The 25,998-nt window shown below is 38.4% G+C and overlaps 1 protein-coding gene across 6 annotated transcripts in view; it reads left to right on the plus strand.

The window, feature by feature from the left end:
* inpp4b (inositol polyphosphate-4-phosphatase type II B) overlaps positions 1–25,998 on the plus strand; it is a 268,417-nt gene that overhangs the window by 199,731 nt on the left and 42,688 nt on the right. For all 6 annotated transcript variants that reach the window (XM_047365702.1, XM_047365701.1, XM_047365700.1 and 3 more), the window contains 4 exons: positions 344–452; positions 14,076–14,259; positions 20,554–20,856; positions 23,138–23,276. In XM_047365702.1, the coding sequence (XP_047221658.1) occupies positions 344–452; positions 14,076–14,259; positions 20,554–20,856; positions 23,138–23,276 (735 nt within the window). The remainder of the gene's footprint in view (positions 1–343; positions 453–14,075; positions 14,260–20,553; positions 20,857–23,137; positions 23,277–25,998) is intronic.

Raw genomic sequence — 25,998 nt, forward strand, 5'->3', positions numbered from 1 at the left:
AGTGTCAGAGCACCTCTTAGTTGCACATTTCATTAATCTATGTCTGCCATTTTTAATAACTGTACAGTATTTCTTTTTTTATGTTGTAACATTTTCCCTTTTACTGTACAGACCACTCTTACCTATTGATCTTTATAGTTTTTTTACATTTGTGAGTGCCTGTTTGCTTTGCTGTGCCTTTTACTTTGCTGCTGACAAATCTGGATTTCCCAACTGGGAGGCAATAAAGAAGATTTTTATCCTCTGTTTCTATTCTATAATTAATTGTTTGAATGTTATTTGTTTGTGATGTTTCTTTAGATGATCAGCAAACTTGATTTTTTTTGTTTTTCTCCCTTTCTAGATGCTTTGTATGACATTATCACTGTTGGTGCTCCGGCAGCCCACTTCCAGGGCTTTAAGTGTGGAGGCCTTCAGCGACTCCTGAGCAGATATGAAGCAGACAAGAAGAGGTAAAAAAACAACCATTTGCTCTAAGAAGAGATGTATTTAAGGAAGGTGTGGGTGAATTGATTGAAGAAGCATGCTTATGAAAAAGGCTTTTATTAAGAACCAGATTGTAACTTCTTAATTAAAACTGACAGCCAAATTTGTTTCTGCCCCATGGACTTGATTTGTGAGGTCTGAGGCAGTTACTTAACTTCAATTCATGTTGAAATTACACTGGAGCTCCACAGCATTTGACAGGTTAATTTGACTGGAGGCAACAGGCTTGATGGAAAAGGTTTGGGGAATAAGAATGTCCCCTGCACCTGTTCTTTTCCCAGGCAAGTATATTTTAGCTCAATCAACTTGTGTGTTCAGTCCTCAGTAAGAAGCCAGAGATCATGAAGGTCAGCAGCCAACGCAAACTCACTGCTCAATTTAGGTTGGTTGCAAGAAAAAAAAAAATGAGTCAATGAGAAGAAATCATGTAATTATTAGAAAAACACGACAAATGTGTACAGTAACAGCTATCCAAGATGATTTGCTCACACCAGCATTAATAAATTTTCTATATCTTCTTTACTCACTGTGATCCTTAAAACTTTTAAAAGATAAGATTTTTTTCTAAAATCTTGTAGTGATGCAACAAATACAGATTTGTGTGCTAACTGTTAAGATGCAAAGGGTGTATTCTTTAACAGGAAAGCCAAAAAAGTTAGCCCATAGTGCAAGTTACCCCGGTCAATTCAATTCAGTTCAATTCACTTTATTTATATAGCGCCAATTCACAACACATGTCGTCTCAAGGCACTTCACAAAAGTCAGGTACATACATTCCAATTAATCCTAATCATTGAACAGTGCAGTCAGATTCAGTTATTTATTCAAATTCAAAAAGTTTTTCTGTCTAAGGAAACCCAGCAGATTGCATCCAGTCAGTGACTTGCAGCATTCATTCCTTCTGGATTAGCTTGTAGAGACAGTGGACAGTCACTGGCGTTGACTTTGCAGCAATCCCTCATACTGAGCATGCATGTAGCGACAGTGGAGAGGAAAAACTCCCTTTTAACAGGAAGAAACCTCCAGCAGAACCAGGCTCAGTGTGAGCAGCCATCTGCCACGACCAACTGGGGGTTTGAGAGAACAGAGCAGAGACACAAAGAGAACAAAGAAGCACTGATCCAGGAGTACTTTCTATGGGAAGGAAAGGTAAAAGTTGATGGATGTAGCTCCTTTAGTCGTTTCACCTAGAAAGAAAGAACAGATAAACTCTCAGCCAGTTTTCAAGGTTAGAGTCTGAAAGAGAGCACATAGAGTTAGTCACAGTAAAGCTCAGTCAATTTCCATGTCTAGGAAAGAGAAAGGGTTAAACACTGAAAGACAGGGACAAGTGGATCATCTGTAGAAGGTGAGCATTAAGTTGTTGCCAGCAGAAGCTCGGACGAATCCCCTCTCCAGAAAGGTGTCACAGGTAGACACAGAGCCAGGCCAGGTGTAGCTTCTAGGAAGAGAATAGACAGAACATAAAGTTAAAAGCTGAAATAACAGCTGATAATGCAGAATTAGAGAGTAGTGTGAGAATGTAGCGAAGACAGTGAAAGTGGTCATTATGTCCTCCAGCAGTCTAAGCCTATAGCAGCATAACTACAGAGATAGCTCAGGATGACCTTAGCCACTCTAACTATAAGCTTTATCAAAAAGGAAAGTTTTAAGCCTAGCCTTAAAAGTAGACAGTTTGTCCATCTAGAGCCCACTGATGGTCATTGTTATACTAAAAACCACAACAATTACCGTTCAGGTAATTGGGCAGAAGATTACATTTAAATTAAGGCCAACTGAAAACATAATTGAAGTACATCTTTCCTAAGCCGACTAATATCATTTGAAACTTCTATCTTTTTCTTGTACCCATGAAAACATAAAAGTGCAACGTATCACAGAATCTTTTTTTTCCACATTATGCACTTCAAATACATGTGTCCAACCTAATATTTGTGAGATATAAATCTTTCCACAGTTAGATGTGTTAAATTGTTGAATTATTTATTAATTTTATTCTAACTAACTAATTCTGTTGAATTCAAAAGCCCTTCCTGCCAGATTATTAATTATTCATAGTAAGAACTGAGCTGATATTACACTATAGTTGTATGTTTGAGCTCTGCAATAAAACAGTATTCTACTATAATGTTAAACAAGGACAAGTGATCGGGCTCTGTCTGCAACTTTTTTAATGTGCACCTGAGCAAAATATTGCTGAAACGATGCAGAAAAGAAAATGTTCTGTTATCTTCTTTAAATAAAATGTAAATTTGATTGAAAATGTGGCTAAACATGTTGGCTAAACAAGTCTGAATTTTAACATCTTTGCTTGAACTGGACATAATAGCTGAAAAAGTCAAATTTTTAATGCATGTTTTGGCCACAAACAGAAAATAACTGGCTGGCCTTAAATAAACCAAACAAGATGTTAGCTGAAGTTTAGAGTGTGAGGGCTTGGGCTTTTTGTGATTAGTTCTCTTAGCGTTGTTAGCATCGCTACCATCAGTCTGTGTATTTTTTTATAGTTGATGTAACCTACCTTGGATTGAATTTTTACAAACTCCTGTGACAAATAATTTGAAGGAACTTTTCTGTGATCCATTGATGTTGTCTGCCCAAGGTAAACTTAATCTTGTGTTTATTTTGTAATATGAACATCAAACATACCTCCATATAGCTTTTTTGGTATTCTCCAAGCCGTTCTTGCTTTCTGTGACATAATATTTAAACCCATTTTTCATATTAAACAAGTCCAACTTTGAGTCTTTCTCTCTCAGTGAAAACGTCCACATAAATGACATGGTGGTACTTACAGCGCCCTCCGAAGGTACTGGTACCAAACATAAAGAGACGTCAGATAAGTTCATATTTTACTTCTGTAGCATTATATCTCACTGGGAAATTCACTGCAGTTTTCTGATGGTAAGCTTTGGAGTTTCCCTCGATTACCATCCTGTTCGGAGCCAAGATAAAAACTTGGAACATTGTCCAGTCTTGTTTGAAACTTTTTATTTATTGCTCTGACTGTAAATATAGGCCAGTAGCTGGTTTCGTGTAGCCATTGCAGTTATACAGTATTACATACACTATATAGCACCAACTCACAACAAAAGTCATCTCAAAGCATTTTACAAGACAAATAGATTCAATTTAGATACAGAACTATATGATCAATTCGATCCAAATATGTTAAAAAAAGAATACATTCCAGTTTGATCAAACATCTGCCTTACTTGAATGGTGTGCTCTCTTGTCTTTCCCATTTTGGCGAGCAGTGGAGAGAAATGTGCATCTGTGTGATATCATATTTATAAATCAGAGAAACAGAAGGTCATAAAGTTCTCATTAAAATGACATATGAACCTAGAAAACTAAACTATTTCATCATTTTTAAAACTGTGTCAGTTTCTTTAATTTTAGGTTTGCCACCAGTTACTGTGGTTAATGAATTATTTCTTAAAACAAATGTTTTTCCCCATTTGATAGATGTACTTATACAGAAGCTTGAATTTCTCCATTGTTTTCTATATGAGATTTCGCTAATGCAGTAAAATATTATTTTATTTCAAAGATATATATATACACCTCTCCACCAGAGCTGCCAATGAATGTGGTGGATGCTGTATACAAAATGGATGCCTAATGATCCATTCACTGACCAAAAAATGGAAAAGGATTTTTCAGTATGACATCGTTACTGTCAGCAAACGATTGAGTGGTGAATGCCTCATATTTTTGTTATTTTCTTTGAGAGCAACACTGACAGCTTCTCAAATACTGTTATGAATCCTTTTTGTTGTAACAGTGTTATGAGAAAAATTGCATTCTTGAGTAGCCTAACCTGCATTGTGAAACCTAAGATCAGCAAGATGCTGTAGACTGTTGCTTTATTTGTTTAGTAGTTGGAGGGTGGAGCTGTATGTCAGTATGTGGCCACTTGACTGATGCTTGATGAAGCAAAAGGTGATTTTTTTTTTCTCTCCATCATTGCTCCCTATAGAGTGCAAAGTCATTACAGACCATGCCAGATCTAATTAGTTACAGAGTTTGCAGCACCAGAACGAGTGGGAAAGAAAAGATGAAGAGGGGTGAAATGCGGGCATGAAATGGAAGAAACTGATGAGAAAATAGTTTGGGGCTTTTGCAGATTAAAAAATAAAGAAGTGAGCAGTTGAATTTGCTGAAGATGGTCAGTTTTGTCTGCCTGCATGAACAGCGATAAGGTTAGAATATTTCTGAGAAACCACTGAAGTGAAATCATTTACTTTGTGTAAGAGATTAGGCTTCAGAGGTAACTCTTCAGGGAGATGGAGCTTTTTGTTTCATATTTGATTTAGCTAATGACTCACAGTAGCTCAAATTTTCCAATTTTCCTCTTGGCTAACTGGCTGTGACCTGCACTATGCAATGTGCAGTTCATGTTTGACCTGGAATGTTGTCAGAAATGGGACCAAACTCGGACTCAGGTTTAAGTCTCATTTTAAGTTTAACACGCGTTTTATCCACAGAAGTACCAGATGAGGCACTCTGTCAGTGCAGAGTGGTCTGGATATTTCCATTTGGGATTCCCAGAACTACACCACCAAGTTTACCCTGTTTTAGCAAAGCAAAAATGAATGTTCCAGGATCATTATGCTTCACCCAACCTATCCCCTCGCCTCTCAGATACTCTTTTCTAATTACATTTAATTGAAAAATGAACAATTGGTGAGATGTTAGACTTGGCTGTTCAATATGATATTAAATCATCGAAGAGAGGATGGGAAAGGATTGAAAAATGGAAAACTGGATCACAGATGTGTTACTAGGATGGTAATAAAAGAGCCATTCATCTTTGTTCTGTGGACAGGAGAAGAGGGGACAAGGGGATCTTTCTGGAACCATTAACAACCTGCGCTGGCCAAGCTTGACATTGGAATAATTGTGCAATACGGTCCGTCTCTTAGGATAGGTGCCCACTGTTTTCCTCAATTACATAAAAAAACTGCACATCTTTCTGTCTATCTTTCATTAGTGCATGCATTACCACCTAAATGGTTGGTTTAAAGGCCACAGGATTAAAGCATGTACCTAACTTGAAAGGTAATTCAGTGGCAGTGTAACAATACATTCTGCTCACAAACTGTGGAATAGAAGACCTTTTATCGGTCATTTGGTGGAAATGAAGAGTCCCATGTGTTCCTAAACAGTCTGGATAAATATGGAAAAAATATCTGTCCGTCTGTCCGTCCATCCAAGGCGCTTACAAAATATTTGTATCTTGCTTGTCACAGTTTATTTTTTAGTTATTATTGTTTAATTTAACAACACAGTTAAACACAGTGGGTTTAAAGTTGATCCAATGTTCTGTACAAATTTGCTAATTCACAACTCCAGTCTCTGGCTGGGCTTCTGAAAATAAAAATAAACATATACAGTATAACAAAAGTAAGAACATCTCAACAATAAGAAATCTACATCACATGGATTTCATACAATGTGAAAATGCATAACAGCGTCTTCACACAATTTTTCTAATTAAGTTTGTAAGCAAACCGAATGAGCAGTTTTTATTAATGGCCTGCTGCCAGGCAACAGGCCAACTAAAATGCAGATAAAGAGCTACATCCTTTCTTACTTCAAAATAAGAGTCTCAAACACAGATGCAGATTAAAACTTAAAGCTGCAGGAGCTAACTTTTGTAAAAATGTATTTTCTACATATTTGTTAAAACTCTCATTATGTCCTGACAGTAGAATATGAGACAAATTTTCTGTGAAAAAAACAAGCTCCTCTGGCTCCTCCTAGTGGTCCTACTGCCATTTGCAGGAAAACAGAGCTCCCAGTCAGAAACAAGTAATCAGAGGCAAGAGGAATTTCTTAGCAGTGTCAATCACGCTTGTGTACATGCTGCTATGGCAGGCTATAGTCAATGTAAAGCATATCGTTGATGTTTTGTCCATACCAGTGAATGTGCCCTAGCTGTTTGTCCGCCGTCATCAGTGGCCCTGTTCACTAGCCTGCACATTCACGGCTGGCTCTGCTGTGGAGGGAGAGCTGTATGTAGCACAGCAGTGAGCAAGGGGGGAGGGACCTGCAAGGTGTGCTTGTTCAAACTTTAGACTAAGTCCACAGTTTCCTCAGAACTCTCTACTGCAACTTTAAAGCCCTCATCTTTATATCCGAGGCTCACAATGTTATCTTAAACTGACACAACTAGATAGCGCTCTGTGAGACAGACTTTATCAGAAGATTCCATTACAACACTATGATCTGACACATTTTGTTATAGACTTGCTCTATAGAAAATAAAACAAATTTTCGCCCCACCTGGACTGGGAGCTTTAGTAGATGTCCTGAAGATGGACAGTAGATCATCATCTGCTCTCTTTGAAACATGTCCTCTTTTACAGGGAGAGAGGAAAGAGGCTCTGTGTCAAGAAGCAAAGCCAAATGTTACATTTCTAGGGCAGAGAGAAGTCAAAACCACACAGCCCTAAATTAACAAAGTCTCTTGGGGCTAATTTCAGATTTAGTGTGACAAGCAGCATGTTGTCCAACAAAATAACTTTCTCCCAGGATTCTCCTTCTGTGTGAAAAAGAGGGGCAGCAGCTTGTGTGTGTGTCGCCTGCTCTTGAGTCAATCACATCCAGGGGTCTGTGACTGAAGGAGAAGGAAGCTGGCTGAAGCGCTGAGGCTTCTCTGGTCCTACATCATGGTTGGTCTTTTTCTGCATCATTAAGGACAGCTTTGGCTTTTTTTCTAAAGGATGGCCATGAGATCAGTGTTCAGTCTGAGATTCAGGCACTGAGGGTTGGGAGTTAAAAGAGTTTGTTCTGAAATCAAATCCTTGAGGTTACATCTAAAGGTATATTTTTACTTTGTGGAAGTGGGCTGGTAAGGTGTTTAAACCCTGATTAAAGTGAGCTGTTAAAAATATGGCAACATAGACTTTGACTGTCGCATAAAGGGTTGCACGGAACTCTGCTGACGTAGTGGCATTTTAATTCCTGCTAGCCATCAGCAGGAGGCCTCTGGCTTTTCATTAATTTCCTCTCCACTATTAATTAACCATGTGCCACGTATGCTTGGTTAATTAGGCCACTGGGCCCAGCGCTTTGCTCTCTCTTAGTGCTATTTCAAGACAAACTTACTGATCAGTTTGTTCAGACTGAGGATGAAATTCACTCTGGAGAGGCTAGTTTTTAAAGTTAAATCTGTACCAATTTCCTCCTGCACTGAAGTCAAACTGATAAGTGTGGCACAGTGATCTCATTTTTTTTTCCAACGTTGTTTTTGGAGCTATTTTATATTTCTAAATGATTGGAGTTGGTGAGATCAGGTGAGAAATCAGACGAATCATAAAAGAAAACCTGTAAAGACCTTCGGAAAGCCTGAAGACATCTCATCATCAATGATTACAACAAGGTCTGGCTCCTTGGATATAAAATAAAAAGAAATGATGGAAAACTAAAGATAGTCTCCTCAACTACATTGAGAAAAATAAGCAACGATCACTTCATCATATTTCTGGATTAACATATTTCTGTTCAAGATAATGAAATCAAATTCACAGCAGATGTTTGTAACAACCCAAGCTATCCATGCAAACAAAGAAATCACTCAATCTGTTCAGATAACAGTGTGATAGGGATATTAAAAAGGGATGTTATCTGCATTTTGTCTTTTATTGTAACTGTTTAACTTTATTGTAACATTTAGCATTTTGTATTATTCTATTACTTCTGTATTTTGAGTGGATTTTTATGTTGTGTTGTATTTAGTTATTTTCTGGTGAGTCTAGTCTTCCTTGGTCTCCTTCTCTTCTGTGCTCATTCTGGGTCAGTTTTAGCTATTTCCCACTACTCCTGTGTTTATGCTTTCCCCACAGCTCCTGCTGCACTTTCAATTATTTACTCTTACCTGTCCCTCAATCCAGTAGTCATTGATCCAGTATGGATACTAGAGTAAAACCTTCTATTTGCTTCTCCAAGCTCCTGTTTCTCTACTTGTTCTTCCATTTGTTTTTCATACCTTCCTGCCATTGGCTTTTCAACAAAAATCCCCTCTCTACATGATTTAGCCTGTCACCTGCCTGTGTTTGGGTCCACTAATTTGATTCTTTTTAGAAGTATAAAAAACTGTAAAAGGTATTTTGTAGTTTTTATGAAAAATGAAAACTAATAGTTCTTTGAGGTCTCGTTAATATTCATACAGCAAGCAGACAAAGAATTTGACTGGATAAATGACTCATATTAATGTTACAAAGTCTGATTGTTACATTAAGATTTTCACCTGATATAAAATCATTGTAAATAAAGGAAAAATATATTATTGCCAATTAGGTTCTAATCTAAAATATACATTTCCTCCTATTTTTATTGTTACAATAGCTACATACACAAACTACATTAAGACGAGTCTGGCAAGTTTTAAATATAGTTTTTTGCTCTAAAGAGTCTAGGAAATTGTCCTCGCCTTCAGCTCTGTGACACTAGAAACTAATATTTCTCAGGAGTTCAATTGCCTCTCTGTCACATTTTCAATAATATTTACGTCTTGCAATAATTACTGCAGTGTTATTGTATCTGGACTACACCACAGTTTTTTTTTTCTGAAAAACATGACACAGAGAACCCCCTGAGATATGCTGGGGATGATAAACATACCCAAGGCTGGAAATAATATGTGCAACCCCCTCGGCCTCTTATCAAATTTACATTCACACATTTATGCTGTTTGCCTTCACTCGGTTTGCCATCTTTGTTGACCCGTTTGGACTTACAACAACCCTGATGAGGCAATAAAATTTTCCTGCCAAAGCCAGCCTTGGAGTGGATCAATTCTGTCCTCTAGCATCAGGTGGCAGGTTCTAGCATTCATTACTGTCTACATATGTTTCCTAATGGGATTAGATTTGTACTTATGAGTCAACAGTGCTGTTATTGAATCGGAGTAAAGCAACTGCTTTCTCCTTTGCCTCATTTTGAAGCATTTCTGTCTCCTGTGAAAGATCTTTTATGTTGTTTTTTCAGTGTAACCCACAAGGGATGAAGAGGTGACAGATTTTACTGTTCTTTGTAGGAACAACTAATTGCATTTTTGGAGGTGTCTTTAATGTAAATCAATCACTTTAAGGTATGGTTAAATTAGAAGTAGTCTTGTAGAAAGAGGGTCTTCGGTGTAGGTTTTTCACGGTGATCACTCCATGTTTTCTTTTCACGCAACGATTGCTTTGATTACCTTCATGTTTTTGAGTGGTTGTACTCCAGGGGCCTCATTAGTCATAACGACCAGGCCAGAATTTTAAAATTAACTTACCAAAGACATATTTTGTGGCTAGCATTCACTTTGACCTTCAGAATTGTATATGTATCAACACATAAAGTTGAGATGTTCCTCAAAAGGCAGCTTCACATGCAAAATATTTGTTCCTCAGTTACAATATTAGGAGCTACGTTCAGTTTGACTCTAGGGTCTGACCTGTATAAAGCCTTGCGGAGTTGACCTTAACCAAGCCTGGTGGGGTACAAATGACTGGATAGCTCTAAATCACATCAGAAAAGAAGACGTAAGAGGAAACTCATTGAAGGTCATTGGAACTTGAGCTGAAGAGGATGTTTGACTGAAAAGAGATTAAACATTTATAGAATGTAAAAGAGTTAGCATTGGACTGCCGGTCCAATTTGATAGTTTAGGCTGTGTACCGTGGAGCTGTTTCCTGCCAAAAGATAATAAAATGCATTCAGAAAACAACTTTGTTGTAATGTTTACATGACTCCAACACAATGAGCAGCTCTGTCATTTGTTGATGTTTACAATCTGTCATGCAGAGTAAATACTGTTTTCTGGACAAATAGCTGACTATCCCAACAAATCCCAGAATCTGGCTCTATAGGATGAAATGGACTGAAATGCATCAAAATGGGTTAATCTCAGATGCTGGCCTGCTTTCACTCCAAATTTTTGTTACACATAAAAAATCTAACTTGGCTGCAAAGATGCTCAGTTTTCCAGCTCTTAGATGTAATGCCTCTCACACCAATATCTACTGTTCCTCATTTAACTGCACTCCTTGTGCTCAAGAACATCCATTTTTAATTGAAGAGCAAGATTCCCCATTTTTATATAACAGCTATTTCAATCCTGTAGAGACTCACAATAAGAAACACAAAATGCGATTAGAGAAGTTACACAATGGATGTTTATTTGTTTGGACCCCAGAGGAACACATGAATGCTGATAATGCATGAACTGATGAACGTTTTAGGATTAGAATTAGAATTGTCTTCCCTCGGATCTGGTACTGGTGATGGAGAGGAGGCCTGATGGTAATGGAACTGAGAATCCGATGGAGGCGATGGGGTGGAGGAGGGTCGAAGCTCGACTGACAGCTGAGATCCATGGATGGGAGACTTTAAATGTGGAGCCTTGAAGGATCATTGGCTGAGGATTATTGCAGACTTGAAGCTGATTGGTTGGCGCGGAGATGCACGGAGAAGCCATTGGGTGAAGCTGGAGGAGGGGTGAGTCTCCCAGATTGAATTTTCGTCTTTACGCCATCTCTCAAAATACCATGTTTAAACAGAAGAAATCCAGCATGGTTGTAAACACGCTTTACTGTGCCTCAAAAATATGATCTTGATCTCAGATTTAATGCCTTTTGCACAACTATTTTCTGCACCTCTTTAAATTCTGTTCAATGTACTCAAAGGGCGTACATCTATCAGTTTAGGATGGAGATTCCTTATTCTCACTTTCTGATACTATACTGCTAAAAAATCCAACTTGATTGCAGAATTAATTGAAAAAACACTCACACTAAATACCTTCTGCTCAAATAAATTTAGTTCCTAATTGAATCCATGTGCTAAGATAAATTTTTTATTCAAGAGCAAGATTCCTTATTTTAACTCTTAGATACTGTACTGCTCTTTCTCAATCTCACACTTAAAATATCCAGCCTGGCTACGAATATGACATGCCCCTTCTCAAATACTGGATCCTCGTACGTACTCGTACTCGTCGTCTTCTGCTTTATCCGGGACCGGGTCGTGGGGGCAGCAGACTCAGCAGAGACACCCAGACGTCCCTCTCTCCAGACACCTCCTCCAGCTCCTCCAGGGGGAACCCAAGGCGTTCCCAGGCCAGCCGAGAGACATAGTCCCTCCAGTGTGTCCTGGGCCGTCCCCTGGGCCTCCTCCCAGTGGGACATGCCTGGAACACCTCCCGAGGAAGGCCTCCAGGAGGCATCTGGTATAGATGCCCAACACACCTCAACTGGCTCCTCTCGATGTGGAGGAGCAGCAGCTCTACTCCGAGCCCTTCCTGGATGGCTGAGCTCCTCACCCTGTCTCTAAGGGAGTGCCCGGCGACCCTACCGAGGAAGCTCATTTCAGCTGCTTGTATCCAGGATCTCGTTCTTTCGGTCATGACCCAAAGTTCATGGCCATAGGTGAGGGTAGGAACGTAGACCGACCGGTAAATCGAGAGCTTCGTTTTTCGGCTCAGCTCTCTCTTCACCACAACGGACCGGCACAGCGCCCCCATTACTGCGGCAGCTGCACCGATCCGTCTGTCGATGTCCCGCTCCATTCTTCCCTCACTCTTGAACAAGACCCCGAGATACTTAAACCCCTCCACTTGAGGCAGGAACTCCCCTCCAACCAGAAGAGGACAAGCCACCCTTTTCCAGTCAATAACCATGGCCTCGGACTGGATCCTGCTCTGTTTTAATGCCTCTTGCACAAATCTGTTCCTGTTTCATTCCTCCTACATTTGCTATATTTCTGCATTTCTGACTGAAAAGTTAGACTTACAAATAGGTTTCTAGTTTGAATTCTAAGATAATGTACTGTTTCGCCTTAAAAATATTTCTTCACACTTTAAAGGACATTCTATCTGGTTGCAAAAATGTTCTGCACTCAGATTTAACACCTCTTGCACAAATATATTCTGCTCCTATTTGAATTCTGCTCCTGCTCCTTGAATGAGTGGAACAAATGGTCTCAATAAATCTTTCTCCACCCTCAGATTTTTTTGCTTACCCTTTCACAATTTCATCAAAAGAATAACATTTTATGGTTGTAACATTGCTGTCTTTTTTGGGTTGGACCTTTTTTGCCTAAAAAGTGCATACTGGACATTGACTGGCTGGGAGACGCTACTCTTTGTGCATAACTGCCGGTGATAACACATCTACCACTTAGAAGAACTTAGAAGTCGAGCTTAGAAGTAAAATCATCTTGTGGTTGGAAGAACACAGTCCTGGAGGTGTGAGCCTGGTCCAGTTTTACATGCAGCTTGTATATGTGTCTGCTGTTACCGAGACAAGCTATAAAGAGAATGTTTCTCAGCATCCAAGCAGTAGATGAATTTATAAGTGGTAATTATAGCAATTAAATGCCATGAGTAGCTGTGAGTTAATTGTATTTGTAAAAACCATATTATATATAAGACAACTTTGACATGTTTATAAATCTTGAAGACACTTCGGTCTATTCCAGTCTCACAACAAAGTGTGAGGAGTTTCGTTCCACCATGTCAAGGAATTATTAGTGTCAAATTCAGGGCTTAGAGATTATATATTTTTCTGTTGATTTGTTTTGTTTTGCACTGCTTCAACATCACATAACAGAAACCTCAACATGCCAAATTGTGGAACTCAAAACAATTTACTGTATTATTTCACAGTCTTACTATGCATTTCTTTAACCTTTAGACCCCAGCGCTTACCTTCATCTCCTTCATTCATGCCTGAAAAAGAAATTGAAAAATTTGGAAAATGTTTTGTTGAATAATTGTTAAAGAAATATATATATTTTGCCTGACAGATTATTGCTTTCCTTCTTTGTCTCGCTTGAAACGACAGGAAAAGTAAATATGAGAAGTTTGAGTCTTTATTTTCAATTTTACTGTTTTTGTGTTTTTGTGTTAGAGTAACGTAGGAACAAGGAATATCCTTGTGAAATATGTGAAATAATCAGGACACTGTAAGACAGCCTGTGTGTTTTTCCAACATATTTGGCTACATGGATATTCCATATCAATTTCAACAACACAGAAAAAATATCAAGTAATATTAATAAATAACAAAAATGTGTGAACAAAAATTATGTGAAATATGATAAAAAAATGCATTTATCTATCAGTAATAAATTAAGACACCCTGCATTTTTTTCCCCTTAAATTGGCTAAAATTGCACTGAGGTGCAGATAGTGAGAAAATCATGGTGAGATCCAAAGAGCTGTCTAAGACCTTCAGAATGAAGATTTTTGCAGCTTTTGAGGCTGGTAAGGGATTTTAAGAGGACTCAAAAGAATTTAAAATCAGCTATTGCATTGTCTGGAAAATAGTTGACAGGTAGAGGACATTCAAAACAATAGATAAAACATTGATATGTGAGCCCTTCTTAATAAAGAACAACATTTTTAATAGGGTATCCGTATTTTCTTACGACTGTAAATTTTACTGCAAAGAGCACAGCAGACTCAATTTAGAATGAAATTTGGGTCTGTCGAATTTGTATGTCTGTCGAAACAGACCAAGTGTTTTAGTTCACAGCTGTGCAACTCTAGTTTGATTGTTCAACTCTCAATTTATGTGCTTTGCTCTTTTTTATCACAGCTTTAGCACTGCCTACCAGTGTATCTACTACTCCCCACAGCACACAGCCAAAGCTCAGGAGGTACTCAGCACTGTGAGTCTCCTCCAGCCCCTCATCACAAGCTTGGCTGACCAGCTCCTCCAGGCTGCCCTTGAACACTCCTCCCCTGGACTCAAGGATGCACTCAAGAGGCTCTCTGACAAGGTGAGTCAGCACCTAAGTCTCCCTTCTACCTTCACCTGCATCTCGGCCATCTCTTCATTCTTCCCTGACATAATCCAACAGCACTTGACAAAGCTCTTTAGATTAAGTTAGTCAAAGTTCATTTAAATCCATACCTCCCCTTCAAAGTCTGTAAGCATTCATTTTAATGATGGAGTTTAAATTTAGACTCCCCACAAAGGAATTTTACACAAACTACACTTTTCTGTCAACAAATTTGTTTGTTAAAAACAAAACATCCAAAAATCTATATGTTTCTTTAAATAATTTTAAATGTTTCAGTTTAATAGGCGGCCTTCAAAAAACAAAACCGAATGCCAAACAAATGTATCAGCAGCATGGTGGTTTATGGAGCTGAAGCGTTTTTATCATTATAATTAATGAATTACATCTGGTGCTGTCAGATTGCAATCTGTTGTGGGAGAGATTGTTTGTGCCACAGTGGAACAGAGCCCAATCAGCCTCCTTAATTGGTACATTCGCTCTGTCACCGCTTCCTCTCATCCTTGATTAGACACACACATGCTGGCCGAGGAAGCCCCTGGCCTGGTCACCACAAGGAGGGCCACTCGCTGATTGAAATCTCAAGATGGGTTCGTCAGGGTGTTTGTGTGTGAGGCAGTGGAAGATGGAAGTGCAAAAGGGTTTGTGTGTGTGTTGGAAAGCTGATGATGACATCTCTCTCTCTCTTCAAATCCCAAAGTCTCTGATCTGGAGCAGCACACAAAGAGTTTTATGCAAACACATGCATGAAACAGTGTGCAGTGACTTGAGTGGCACGGCTTTGTAAACATGTAAAGTCTGGCCGGTTTTAATGAACCACAAATAGTTGCTTTTTTTTTTCTGTTAGAGGATTAAATATATAATCTATCCATTTTAAATAAATCTTTCTATCAAGAGTTAAAGGAGATAAATTTGAAGTGTCTGAATGTTACTTGTGCTTCTAATAAAGTTCGAAAAAATGAATAAACAATAAGTATAACGGTTCCACCTTATGTTTGACTGCATTTAATTCACCAAAGCTGAAAGGAGATGTCAGTCTTATACATGTCAGAAATCTTTCTATTTATCTGCAATGACAGAAAAACAAAAACGGTTCTGGCCTTAATTCCATTAGAATAGGTGCTTTTCATAAAAAAGTATTCATCCCCCATGATGCACTATAGTAGTCCAATCGGGACAAACCCTACTCTGGTTCTATAGTGAGTCTTAGTGGGTTATCCCAAGCATTTCAGTGTAGGGATGTTTCAGTTTCCAAATGCACGTCCCAGTCGGTGCATTTCTAAATGAACTGTGTCACAATCCCCAACTAAACTCAACTCCCCATGCCCGTTCTTGGTCTGATGGGACTTTATGCCAGCTGTACCCCAGGGAGCCATGCAGCCATGGTCTGTGCTGACAGTTTTTCAAAATTGCTGCCTGTTTTTGTGTGTGCAGCTTGCAGAACTGTATTCTAGGTTGTGCAAATGAACTAATGTGGGTTTTACCTATCACCCTTTACACAACGATGTACACAATGAAAGACTGTATTGGATGCTGCAGCTGCTCATCCTTCTGTGTTATTTGACTGTGTCAATGAAGCTGAAGCACCGCACAAGTCCTTAATAAAGCACCTTTGGTTTCAATTTCAGTTTTTGATAGTTTGTCAGCATCCTACATCTGGACATGTTCGTTTTTGGACACTTTAACTTTAAATGTTCTCCAAACCTACAGCATTGTGAGAGCATTGCATGTCCTTCTCCATGAGGCCCCACAGATTTAGTTCTGCACTTTGGCTAGGCCATTCCAAATCTTGAATTCTCACTCAAAAAAAGACATATGTTTGCACTAACTTTGATGCTGAAAATCATAATTCCTCTTCCTCTTCAGCTTTCTGGCAGACACCTGAGGGCCATTTTATCAGTTAAAGAAAACCTTTTTTGCTTTTACCACAGTGCCCTGTCAGGGTTCTTTAACAGTTGCAAGTATTAATTCCTGTAGAGATCAGACTATCCTTCTATTATTATGTTTTTCGGTAATTATTTGTTAAGCTATTTGCATTTTATACCTGTAGTAGCTGTAAGGTGTTTTATTGCTTTTTTTCTGTGAGATGTTTTTCAGCTGCTTACTTTTTTTTAAACTGGTAACTGTTTGTGAAATGTTTTCTTTATTCACTGTTTGTGAAATGCTTTCTTTATGTGATGCTTCTCAGTCTTCTTTTTCTTAAAAATATATTTTGCATGTGTTTTCTCATGTTGTATGTTGTTTGGCACTAAGGTTGTTATCTGTTTCTGGAATTTTTTTAATTAATGGTTAGTTTGAGGGGCTGCACGGTGGAGCAGTTGGTAGCACAGCAAGAATGTCCTGGGTTCAATTCCTGGCCAGGGGTCCTTCTGCATGGAGTTTGCATGTTGCATGCGTGGGTTCTCACCGGGTACTCCGGCTTCCTCCCACAGTCCAAAGACATGCCTGTTAGATTAATTGGTCTCCCTAAATTGTCCTTAGGTGTATGAATGAGTGTGTGCATGGTTGTTTGTGTGTTGCCCTGCGATGAAATGGCAACCTGTCCAGGGTGTACCCCAGCACCAGCTTCCCTGCGACCCACTATGGAATAAGCAGTAGAAAATGACCACTGACTGGTTAATTTGAAATCATAAAAGCTTCATTTTACAGAGCTGAAACATACAGTGTCTAAATAAGCAGCACCACTTTTTACACAGCAGTAAATGAAAGTTAAGCCAATGCCTCACTACTTTCTGATTAGCTCTGGATATGAAAAAAAAGCCAAGTTTCTTGTCTTCATATAATAATGATTCTGTTGATGATGATAATAACAATGTCACGCTGATGATAATCACAGTGAACGGACTAATGCGGCAAATCCTCCCTGCCTTCAGCTGTGTCCTTGGAACATTATCATGTTCCTGGTTTGTTACTTTAAACTAGAAAAACTGTGGGTTTGGATCTATATCTATCTACAAATATGAAAATATACCATCTTAAGAAGCTACTGAGATCTGATCAGTTTCATTTATTAAGCCTCCTTCTGTTTCTTAAACAAAGTTACTAAAAGACAACTGAGATTGTTCCAAATCTGTTCATCCTTCAGAGTAAAATCATCTATGGTGAATTGATTTTTATGTTTCTTCTCTTTCTTAGATCAAACATAATATTTTTTTCACAGTCTGAGCTTACCGAGGCGTTTCATTTTTCAGGCTCAGCTCCTGCTCATTCGAGATCACATCAGGAGATTCTGCAATCTAAAGAAAGACAACCAACACTTAAGGGGTTTTCAGTGTTTCAGCTCTTTCAGAGATGGGTGTAGATGAATTATACAAAGAATTTTTGTTTGCACACAAGTTCATTATTTTACTTTGGCCTTTTACTTTAAGCACACTATCTACAGTTCCTTTCAATGCATCATTAAATTTGGTAGCGCTTCATTTAGTATCCTAGTTTTCCAAAGAAGTTTGTTAATTTTCAGTAAATCAACAGTACTTTGACCTTCTGGTCAAGCTTAAATTTTAAATACGATATTTTACTTTGTTAGCTCACTTCAGAGAAGTGATTAATACTTAAACACAGATTGCAAATTAACTTTAAGGTCAGACAAGCAGAGCTTAATTTCTCTCTGATTTAGTGGCTTGAATTTCAAATTTTTTGAAGTTTTAGTTTCTGCATAATTTTTTTGGGCAATTTCATCTTTCACACATTTTGTGCAGCAGTATCCCATCAGACATGCCTTTTCTCTGACAATTACACATTTGATGTATCTATAGATTGTAGTTGTCACATCATTGACCTACAGTAATGGAGCTAATTTAGATCCATGCTAGAAGATTAAGATGGATACACATTATATGTAATTGTGTTATGGAGAATTTGCCGTTTGCTTTTGTCTTTAAACAATTATCAAATGGTCACTTCTCTTTGGCAAAAAGCAATCATACATTTTATTCAAGAGCAGAAAAGGAGCACATGGCTCAAATGAATCAGTAAATGTATGTTTTATTAACGACAAACTGCATCATAAAAATAATGCTCTTCAGAATAGACTGTCACGTCTACACTGTGCCTTTTTTAAACTGGAACCTGTTGGATCTGTGGAAACATGTTGCAGTAACAGACGGTTCTGATAAAAACAGTTAAACTAAACTGATGTGACTGAAAATTATCGTTAAAATCATGGAAATCAACATTTGACTTAGACTTGTTAGACATGTCATGTACAAAGTAAACAACATGTAAATGGATTTATGTACAATTGTGCTGGTGTGGACCCTCAGACATTCTTAGTGTTTAAATTGAAGGCAGCTGGACTTCTTTACTTTTTTCTACTCATCACATAGAATGGGTAATGTACAAATGTTCTTTTTGTTCACAACCAGTCAGTTTTTTCTCAAAAAGGCACCCAGCCAGGTTGCAGGACAGAACCATCATGAAATCACTTTCAGTACACCAAATAGCAATTTCTGAAGCAATTTAACGTTTATAATTGTACAATGAGAGAGCTTATTCACTGCTGATAAACAACAAGTCTAAAGGAGTTTAGTTGGTTTGCTGTTCCTGAGCATACAAGTGTGTGTTAACATGATTCCAGGGCAGTAAGACATCAGCAGTGTCCTTAGAGAACCAGCTGTTAAGGGCCACCAATCTGGGAAGAGCTATAAGGTCATTCGTTACTGAATTTGACTGATTGCTGTACACTGAGAAATATTATTCACAAGAGGAACACATTTAAGACAGCCACCAGAAGCGAACATCGCAGCAGATTAACTCCAAAGTCAGACCATGCAATGCTCAGAGAATTAACAAAAACCACAAGAGCCCTATCTAAGACTCTCCAGGCCTCAGTTGGCTTATAATGTTCATAAAAGTACAAATTAAAAAGCTAAACAAGGATAGCCTTTTTGGAAGGGATTTTAAATGAACTAAACAAAAAAAACATCTCACACTGCAGGACTCTAATCCTGGCTCCTTTATTACACCGCTTGGTTGCAACAATACTTTGTACCGTGCCGAGTGACATGCAATATTCCTGTCAGGGCATTTCATGCAGTCAAGAAAGTTATGACAACATGTAAGCATCAATTACTAGTTAGGCCTAGTCTCCAACACATGGACTATATCACACATAATAATCCTAAACGGTACATAAAATACACACACAATCATATATAAACTACAACTGACAGAGAAACACATCACCTAATTACATCACATAAATCCCACAATGATTAAAACTTCCTGGAAAAAAAGGAAATGACTACTAAACCAAAATAGGGTGAATATCTAAACATTCATTAATAGTTTTGGGCGGCAGGGTTTTTAAGGTGTAAATCAAAAGAACTATTGCTTGGTCAGGGTATAACCTCTTTACTCTTATTGGGTTGTGCCTTTTTGGTCATTAAACTCTCTTTTCTTGTTTTGAGATTCTAAACAAGACAAATGATTCTCTGAGTTTTTCTCAAATGTTCCAATAAAGGGTTGTCTGAAGACTCAATAAAGAACACTTCTAATTTCCTAGCAGTAGGAAGGGTTATAAATTTGCTGATGTGTAAGCTCGACATATTAAACATTTTATTTTGGAGTCTCATGAAAGAAATCTAGTTACCTATGTTCCTAATTGGATGAAAAATCAAAAAGAAAGTTTAGAGGTGAAGAATGATGATGTTTAAATGGTCTGGCTGGAGATTTGACACAACCTTGTTTTCTTTAGTGCTCAGGAAGAAGTCCCTATTAATTTTGGCCCTCTCACTGCACTTAGTCCACATCAGAGGGGTTGAAGCAGAAAAATAGGAACTGTGTGCATGTATATAAAGACACTGTAGGTATTTTCTACCATTCTGGCTTCTGTGTTTTGTTTGGCTGCATTTTTGTGGTAAAAAAACAGCTCATTGCTTTGGTTACTGAGTTACTCCTGGGAGTCCTTCTCATTTTTTACACAGTAACTACCAGGATGATCAGCAGCAAACAGCAGCTGGTGAATTTGACATCAGAAGGGGAAGACTCCTTGGAGAGGAAGGCTGGAGGAGGAGTAATTGAATTGTTTGTTGCTGTTATTCTCCTCGCCCATTGAGGTGAAGCAATGGAGAGCAGCTTCCTTATGCTGAAGGACTGTGTTCATTTTTCTTGTTTCTTTTCACTTCCTCAGTAAATAGTTATCTGTATTTTCTTCAGCCCACTCCACCTTGACGATGTGACAGTCCCTCTATATCTCACACACTTTGTCTTCTTTGTTTTTTTAGCACTTCCATTATCTCTTTTTCAATCTCTTTCTGTCTTTGTTTGCTGCAGACGGAGCAATTTGTTCACACACTTAAGGACGAATTGGTAAAGAGTGCCCTCCTAGCACTACATGCAGCCCGGCCCGGGTACGTCTCCAAGAGCCAGAAACAAACTCCAGTGCTGTGTCACCAGCAAGGCCACGGTGGGGACCAAAATCACAGTCCAGTCCAAGGACTTCCGGGCCACAGTCCAACCACACCTGTCACAGAAAGCCCAGTGGTGTGTAATAACGTGAAAGGAGTAGGAGATGCTGGGTCGCTGAAACACCAAGACTCCATACCACACCATAAAGAGTACGATGAGGAGGAATGGGTAGGCATCTGGATACTTTTTAACTCGTTATCCTCTACTATACTTTTACCAAGTCATCTTCTACTCTTGTAACATCTAATAAAGGGAAATGTTTAGATTTCTATTTTGCAGCAAAATTACTGCCAAAATAAAAAGCACAAAATGCATTTAATTTGCTTCAGTTCATTGATATAGCACCAGTTTTAGGGATGCCCATTAAGAGACTATACACCAGAAGAAAAGATGTGAATAACATTAAATATATCTTGAAAATAATCAATTATTGTAGGAGACAAGGGTGAAAATGACAAACATAATGTATCAGAAATAAATTAATTCAATTAAAATTCAGTTTGTTTTATTTAGATGTCCCCAGTTAACATCAGATATCATCTCAAGGCACTTTGTAAGACAAGCACATCCAAGTCAAATCTAATTACATTGAGTCCAATTAACTCAACATTCAATTCAGATAATTCCAATTAATTCAAATAGAATCAAAATATACAGTCAGTTTAGGTTAAATTATAACACAGCACGGTCAAATTCAGTCGATCATTTAATGCAACATGATAAAAAATTATATTTCCATGAAGCCCAGCAGATTGGATCAAGCCATTTACTTTAAGACAAGCCTTCCTCCTGAGCAAGCATGTGGTGAGAGTAGGCAAAACCAGCCAACCACACCCAGTCCACTGACGCAGGTAATAAAAGAGACACTGCTTAACAAAAAAGCACTGGGCCAGGAGACCTTTCTATTTAAAAGAAAACCAAAAAGTACTACACAGGAATAATGGCAGCAATAACTTTGTCAATGGCTTCATTCAGGAAAATGAAGCCAAACAAAGAAGAACTGGGCCAGAAGTACTGGGTACAGGAAGGGAAAAACCAAGAGAGTTCAGCTGTGCCTCTATCAATGGCTTAAGCCAGAAAAGGGACACATCTAAACTCGGAAACGCTGGGCCAAATGTACCTTCAATAAGAAATATTAACAGAATACATAGAGTAATTGGTAGCAACAGCTAAGTCAATGACTATCCAGCAAAGATGCAACCAAACACAGAACACCCGACCAGGTGTACATTTTATGCAAAAACACACACAGAAAACTAAACGTGAATAGCAGCAGAAACTGCAAATAATCCAATAGTGGAGAGAAGTAGGAAAAATATCAGTGTAAAGGAAAGCAGTCTGTATGTCCCACAGCAGCTAAGGGTTTGAGTCATTCCTAACTTCTTATATTTTGCTTCCAAGCAGCCAGATTATCCTGGAAACTTTTAGAGTTGTCTTGATCAACAGTTCTTCAGGGCTCAAGGAAAATGTTTCTTGGTCTTTGGTTGCTTTTCACATATTTCTCCTCCTCTCCATCACCATTTTCAGAAGAGGTTTTATTTTAGTACAAAAGTCAAACGTTGAAGTCCTTTTCCTGAGTAAAACTCTCCAGTTCACTCTGGGGTATCTGCAGAAGTTTCCATAAAAATAACCAAATCAAGATCACTTTTTAAAAACAGATACAAAACATTTTGTGACCACCTGACATAAGGGTGGTATAAAACTTTAACACAATGCTATAGAATCTAACAAAATATTGTTACATTATAACTAACCCATTGATATTTTACAGTCAACTACATTTAATGAACAAAATGATGTAAATTCCTCAATACTTCTGATTGAAAGCATAGACAAATTGTCAGTAGAGAAAGGAGCTGTTATTTTTTAAACAGATGTCATCATCTCAGTTACATGCAAAATTAGATTACACGTTAGACATTTTATTTTAGTGGTCATTATTTCCACAGGAATTAGAATATTTTATTGTGAAAAACTGAATGCGAAGGATTATTATAATGTATCCTTACCATTAAAACTAAGCCAGCTTCTCAAGTGAATAGAAGACGACAGCCGCAAGCATGCATACTTCGTTGGTTTGTGGAAACAGCTCCTGCCACACTGACAGCAGAAACCGTGATTAAATAATGTCTTGGCATTCAAATAAGTTGAATCTGTTTTTAAGTTAAGAAATTCTAGAAAACACACTGATTTGCATACACACATACAGAAATAAGCTTCAGTTCATCACTGAGAAACTGAAACTCAGAATAAAAAAGGAATGCAAGAAACAAAGCAAATGCTTTGAGCTTAATCCATACAGCACTTTCCTTTTGATCGTGTGAATACAAAGTTTCTTTTTTTTTTTTTTTTTTTTTTTTTGCCTTGGCTTCCTTCCATCTTGCTACCTCAGACAAGTGGAATTAGTGAAGCTGGTCTGACCTGATTCGTCATGTTCTCTCCTCCTCAGGACAGGGTGTGGGCCAACGTGGCCAAATGTCTCAACTGTGTGATCGCCATGGTGGATAAACTCCTAGAAGATGACAACAGCAAGCAAGAGCCGGCCCCTGAGCAACAGCTGGCTGATGTCATCACCTCACACAACCCAGGTAAAATACGTTTAACACTGTTTTACTTACATGCCTCCAGTTTTGAATTGAAAACTGTTATTGTATGTGTAAAAGGTTAAACTGAAAATATATATGTTTTTACAGGTTTTCCTATTTAGTTGTGTTCAGGCTTACAACACATTGTAATTGTATTCTTCTTTATGTCTGAAATTGAGAAATACGCTAACAAGAACAAATAAGTGAACCCAAAGCGGTCAAGAATGCAGTTGCCAATAATGATGTTATTTTTAGGATGCTAATTCCAGCCATGAATGCATAACACAATATCCAACAAAGACAAAGGTAGCAACTGCAAAGGCTCCGGATCAAATTTCAGTTCATAAAGAGAAGATTACATTGTAATTTGTCCAGTGAGGAGGTTCAAGTCAGGAGTAATGTTGTCTGAGTGCAGTAGCTTAAGGACTTATCAAACAGGTACCCCACCCAGGAATTTAAAAACACTCCACTCTGTGATGAGCCCACTCCATTTTACGTCAAGCTAATGCCACACATGTGATGGTTGGAAAAGAAGTTAATATAATGACATGCAATCAGACACGCTTTCATTCATTTGGCTCAGACACCAAGAAAAAATTATCTGTTGCTGCAGATAGTTATCATGGATAAACTAACAGGGAAATGTTTGGAGCAGATAGTGACTATGATTTTTGGACATCAAACTTTTCATACTTACAGAGTAAATATAATTAGTAAAACCATGCCAAAGGAATACATTTTCTTACCTGGAAATATTTATGTTCGTAAACAACACTTGCAGGCACCTTGATGGTCTTGCTTCTGACTCCCTGTATGAGCTATCTGGCCTAGCCATGGCATAAACAGTTTTTCCCTCATCCCTCAGCTTTGGGTTGTTGAGGAGAAAATCTGTCTTCCACATTTTCTGCAGAATCTTAGGGGAAAATAAGTGCTCTCTCCATCTACTTTTTCATTGTGACCACACATCGATTTGACAAATTTTCAGTACATCTATTTTTGCATTGCCAATAATACAATTTGACAAATGTCCAGTAAAAAAGTATTTTTTGTCAAGATAACAATCTATTTTCTGTTTACAGCTGTAAACTGTGATGCAGTTGCATACAGGAACTCATACTCTACGTCATCATCCTCAAATATTTATGCATATAGAGGTTTGAGAGGGTGCGAGTCCAAAAGTGGTCTTCAGAAAATTGTTTGTGTTTGAAAATTACTTATCAGCTTAGAAAAAAAATTTAAAGCTGACGATAATTTTTGCTATATACTTTCAAGATTTGTATACTTTCAGGCTCCAAAATATGATGATATTTGGCCTTTTTTATGAGTGGTTGTGTTGTGGATGTAAAGAGGATCTCCTCCTTAAGTCCCATTTAATCTTATGATTCACTCTCTTGAGCTGACTTTTTCTTGCATCAATGTGCAACATTAGCCGGCATTGCAAACCCAGCAAGAACCTCTGAGCACTACTTCACACATGCGTGGTAAATATGCCAAATGGTAAATTCACAGAACGTATACCACGCTTCTTTGGTTACTGTACACTAGTCCACTTATTTCATAGATCAACTCAAAGCACGATTACGCTATACGTCACATTCACCTATGCACACTCACACATCCATTCCCCTGTAAGCAGTTTGGTTTTTAACTTAGGGAAAAAGACACTTTGACATGTAGTACAGCTTTCTGTTTTTCTGCCCTAGGACTAAAGTTCCCACTAAGCCACAATATGACCACCTTCCCTGGTAGTTCAGAGTGGTGACAATGTGGCTTAACTTCAAAAGCAACAGCGAAGGCTCCCACAGATGAAACCATATTCTCAGTGTCCAAACATAGCAATTCTTCTTAGATCTTCAGTTCTATTTTGGTCTGATTCATCCAGAAAGTTGTTTTTTTTTCTCCCAGCAGCCTATTGTCTTTTTCATAGGAACCTCATAACACTGCAGATCTTCCAATGAGGAGCTGTTGCATTTATTCTTGCAGGCCTGACGTGCACGCTGCTGTATTTCAATGTCTTTGTGATAAAACCTACCTCCTAAACTTCCAGTTGCTCAGAAGTTGCCTGGGGATTTTCCTCTTGAAGTCATCTATTTTTGGTTTGTTCCTCCTGGAGACAACAGCAATGGTCTTGAAGTTTTTGAACACATTCCCAGAGAGCAGGTAGAGTTCAAACTATTCAGTGGCCCTTTTGTAATTTTTTTTCTGCCTGTATGAACATTAAACGAGGTATCCACTAATAACTGGTGAAAACTCACTGGGATTTACACATAAAAATTGTATTTTTTAGTCTTTCTGTCGGTGATTTGTCTATATATAAAAACGCACGCAAGCATGCACGCACACACGCACACACACACACGGTGGGTCGCAACACTGGCTGGGTGGGTCCGGAGAGGAGAGATGGAGTTAGGAGGGGATGAGAATGGATCATTGCGATGAAAATAACGAAAATGGAGGCTTATATGAGGTTGGCAACGTGGTACAGCAGAGAAGGGGGCAACTGAGTGATCCGGGTGGCGGACTCAAACTGGAGATCCTTTCAAGAGCCTTGAAGTTCAGCTCCTGTTACCCAAATGGGTTAGTGAGGCTGAATGAGGAACGGATGCTGCGGAGAGTGATTGGTGGAGAGCGAGCAGGCTGGGAAGATCTGGAGGGAAACGAGACTTGCTGCAGACAACCGTGGTCCGGATGAGATTCCAAAGGGGAACCGTCACAGAGGGTTTGC

Source organism: Girardinichthys multiradiatus, chromosome 5 (assembly GCF_021462225.1).
Source record: "Girardinichthys multiradiatus isolate DD_20200921_A chromosome 5, DD_fGirMul_XY1, whole genome shotgun sequence".
NCBI lineage: Eukaryota > Metazoa > Chordata > Actinopteri > Cyprinodontiformes > Goodeidae > Girardinichthys > Girardinichthys multiradiatus.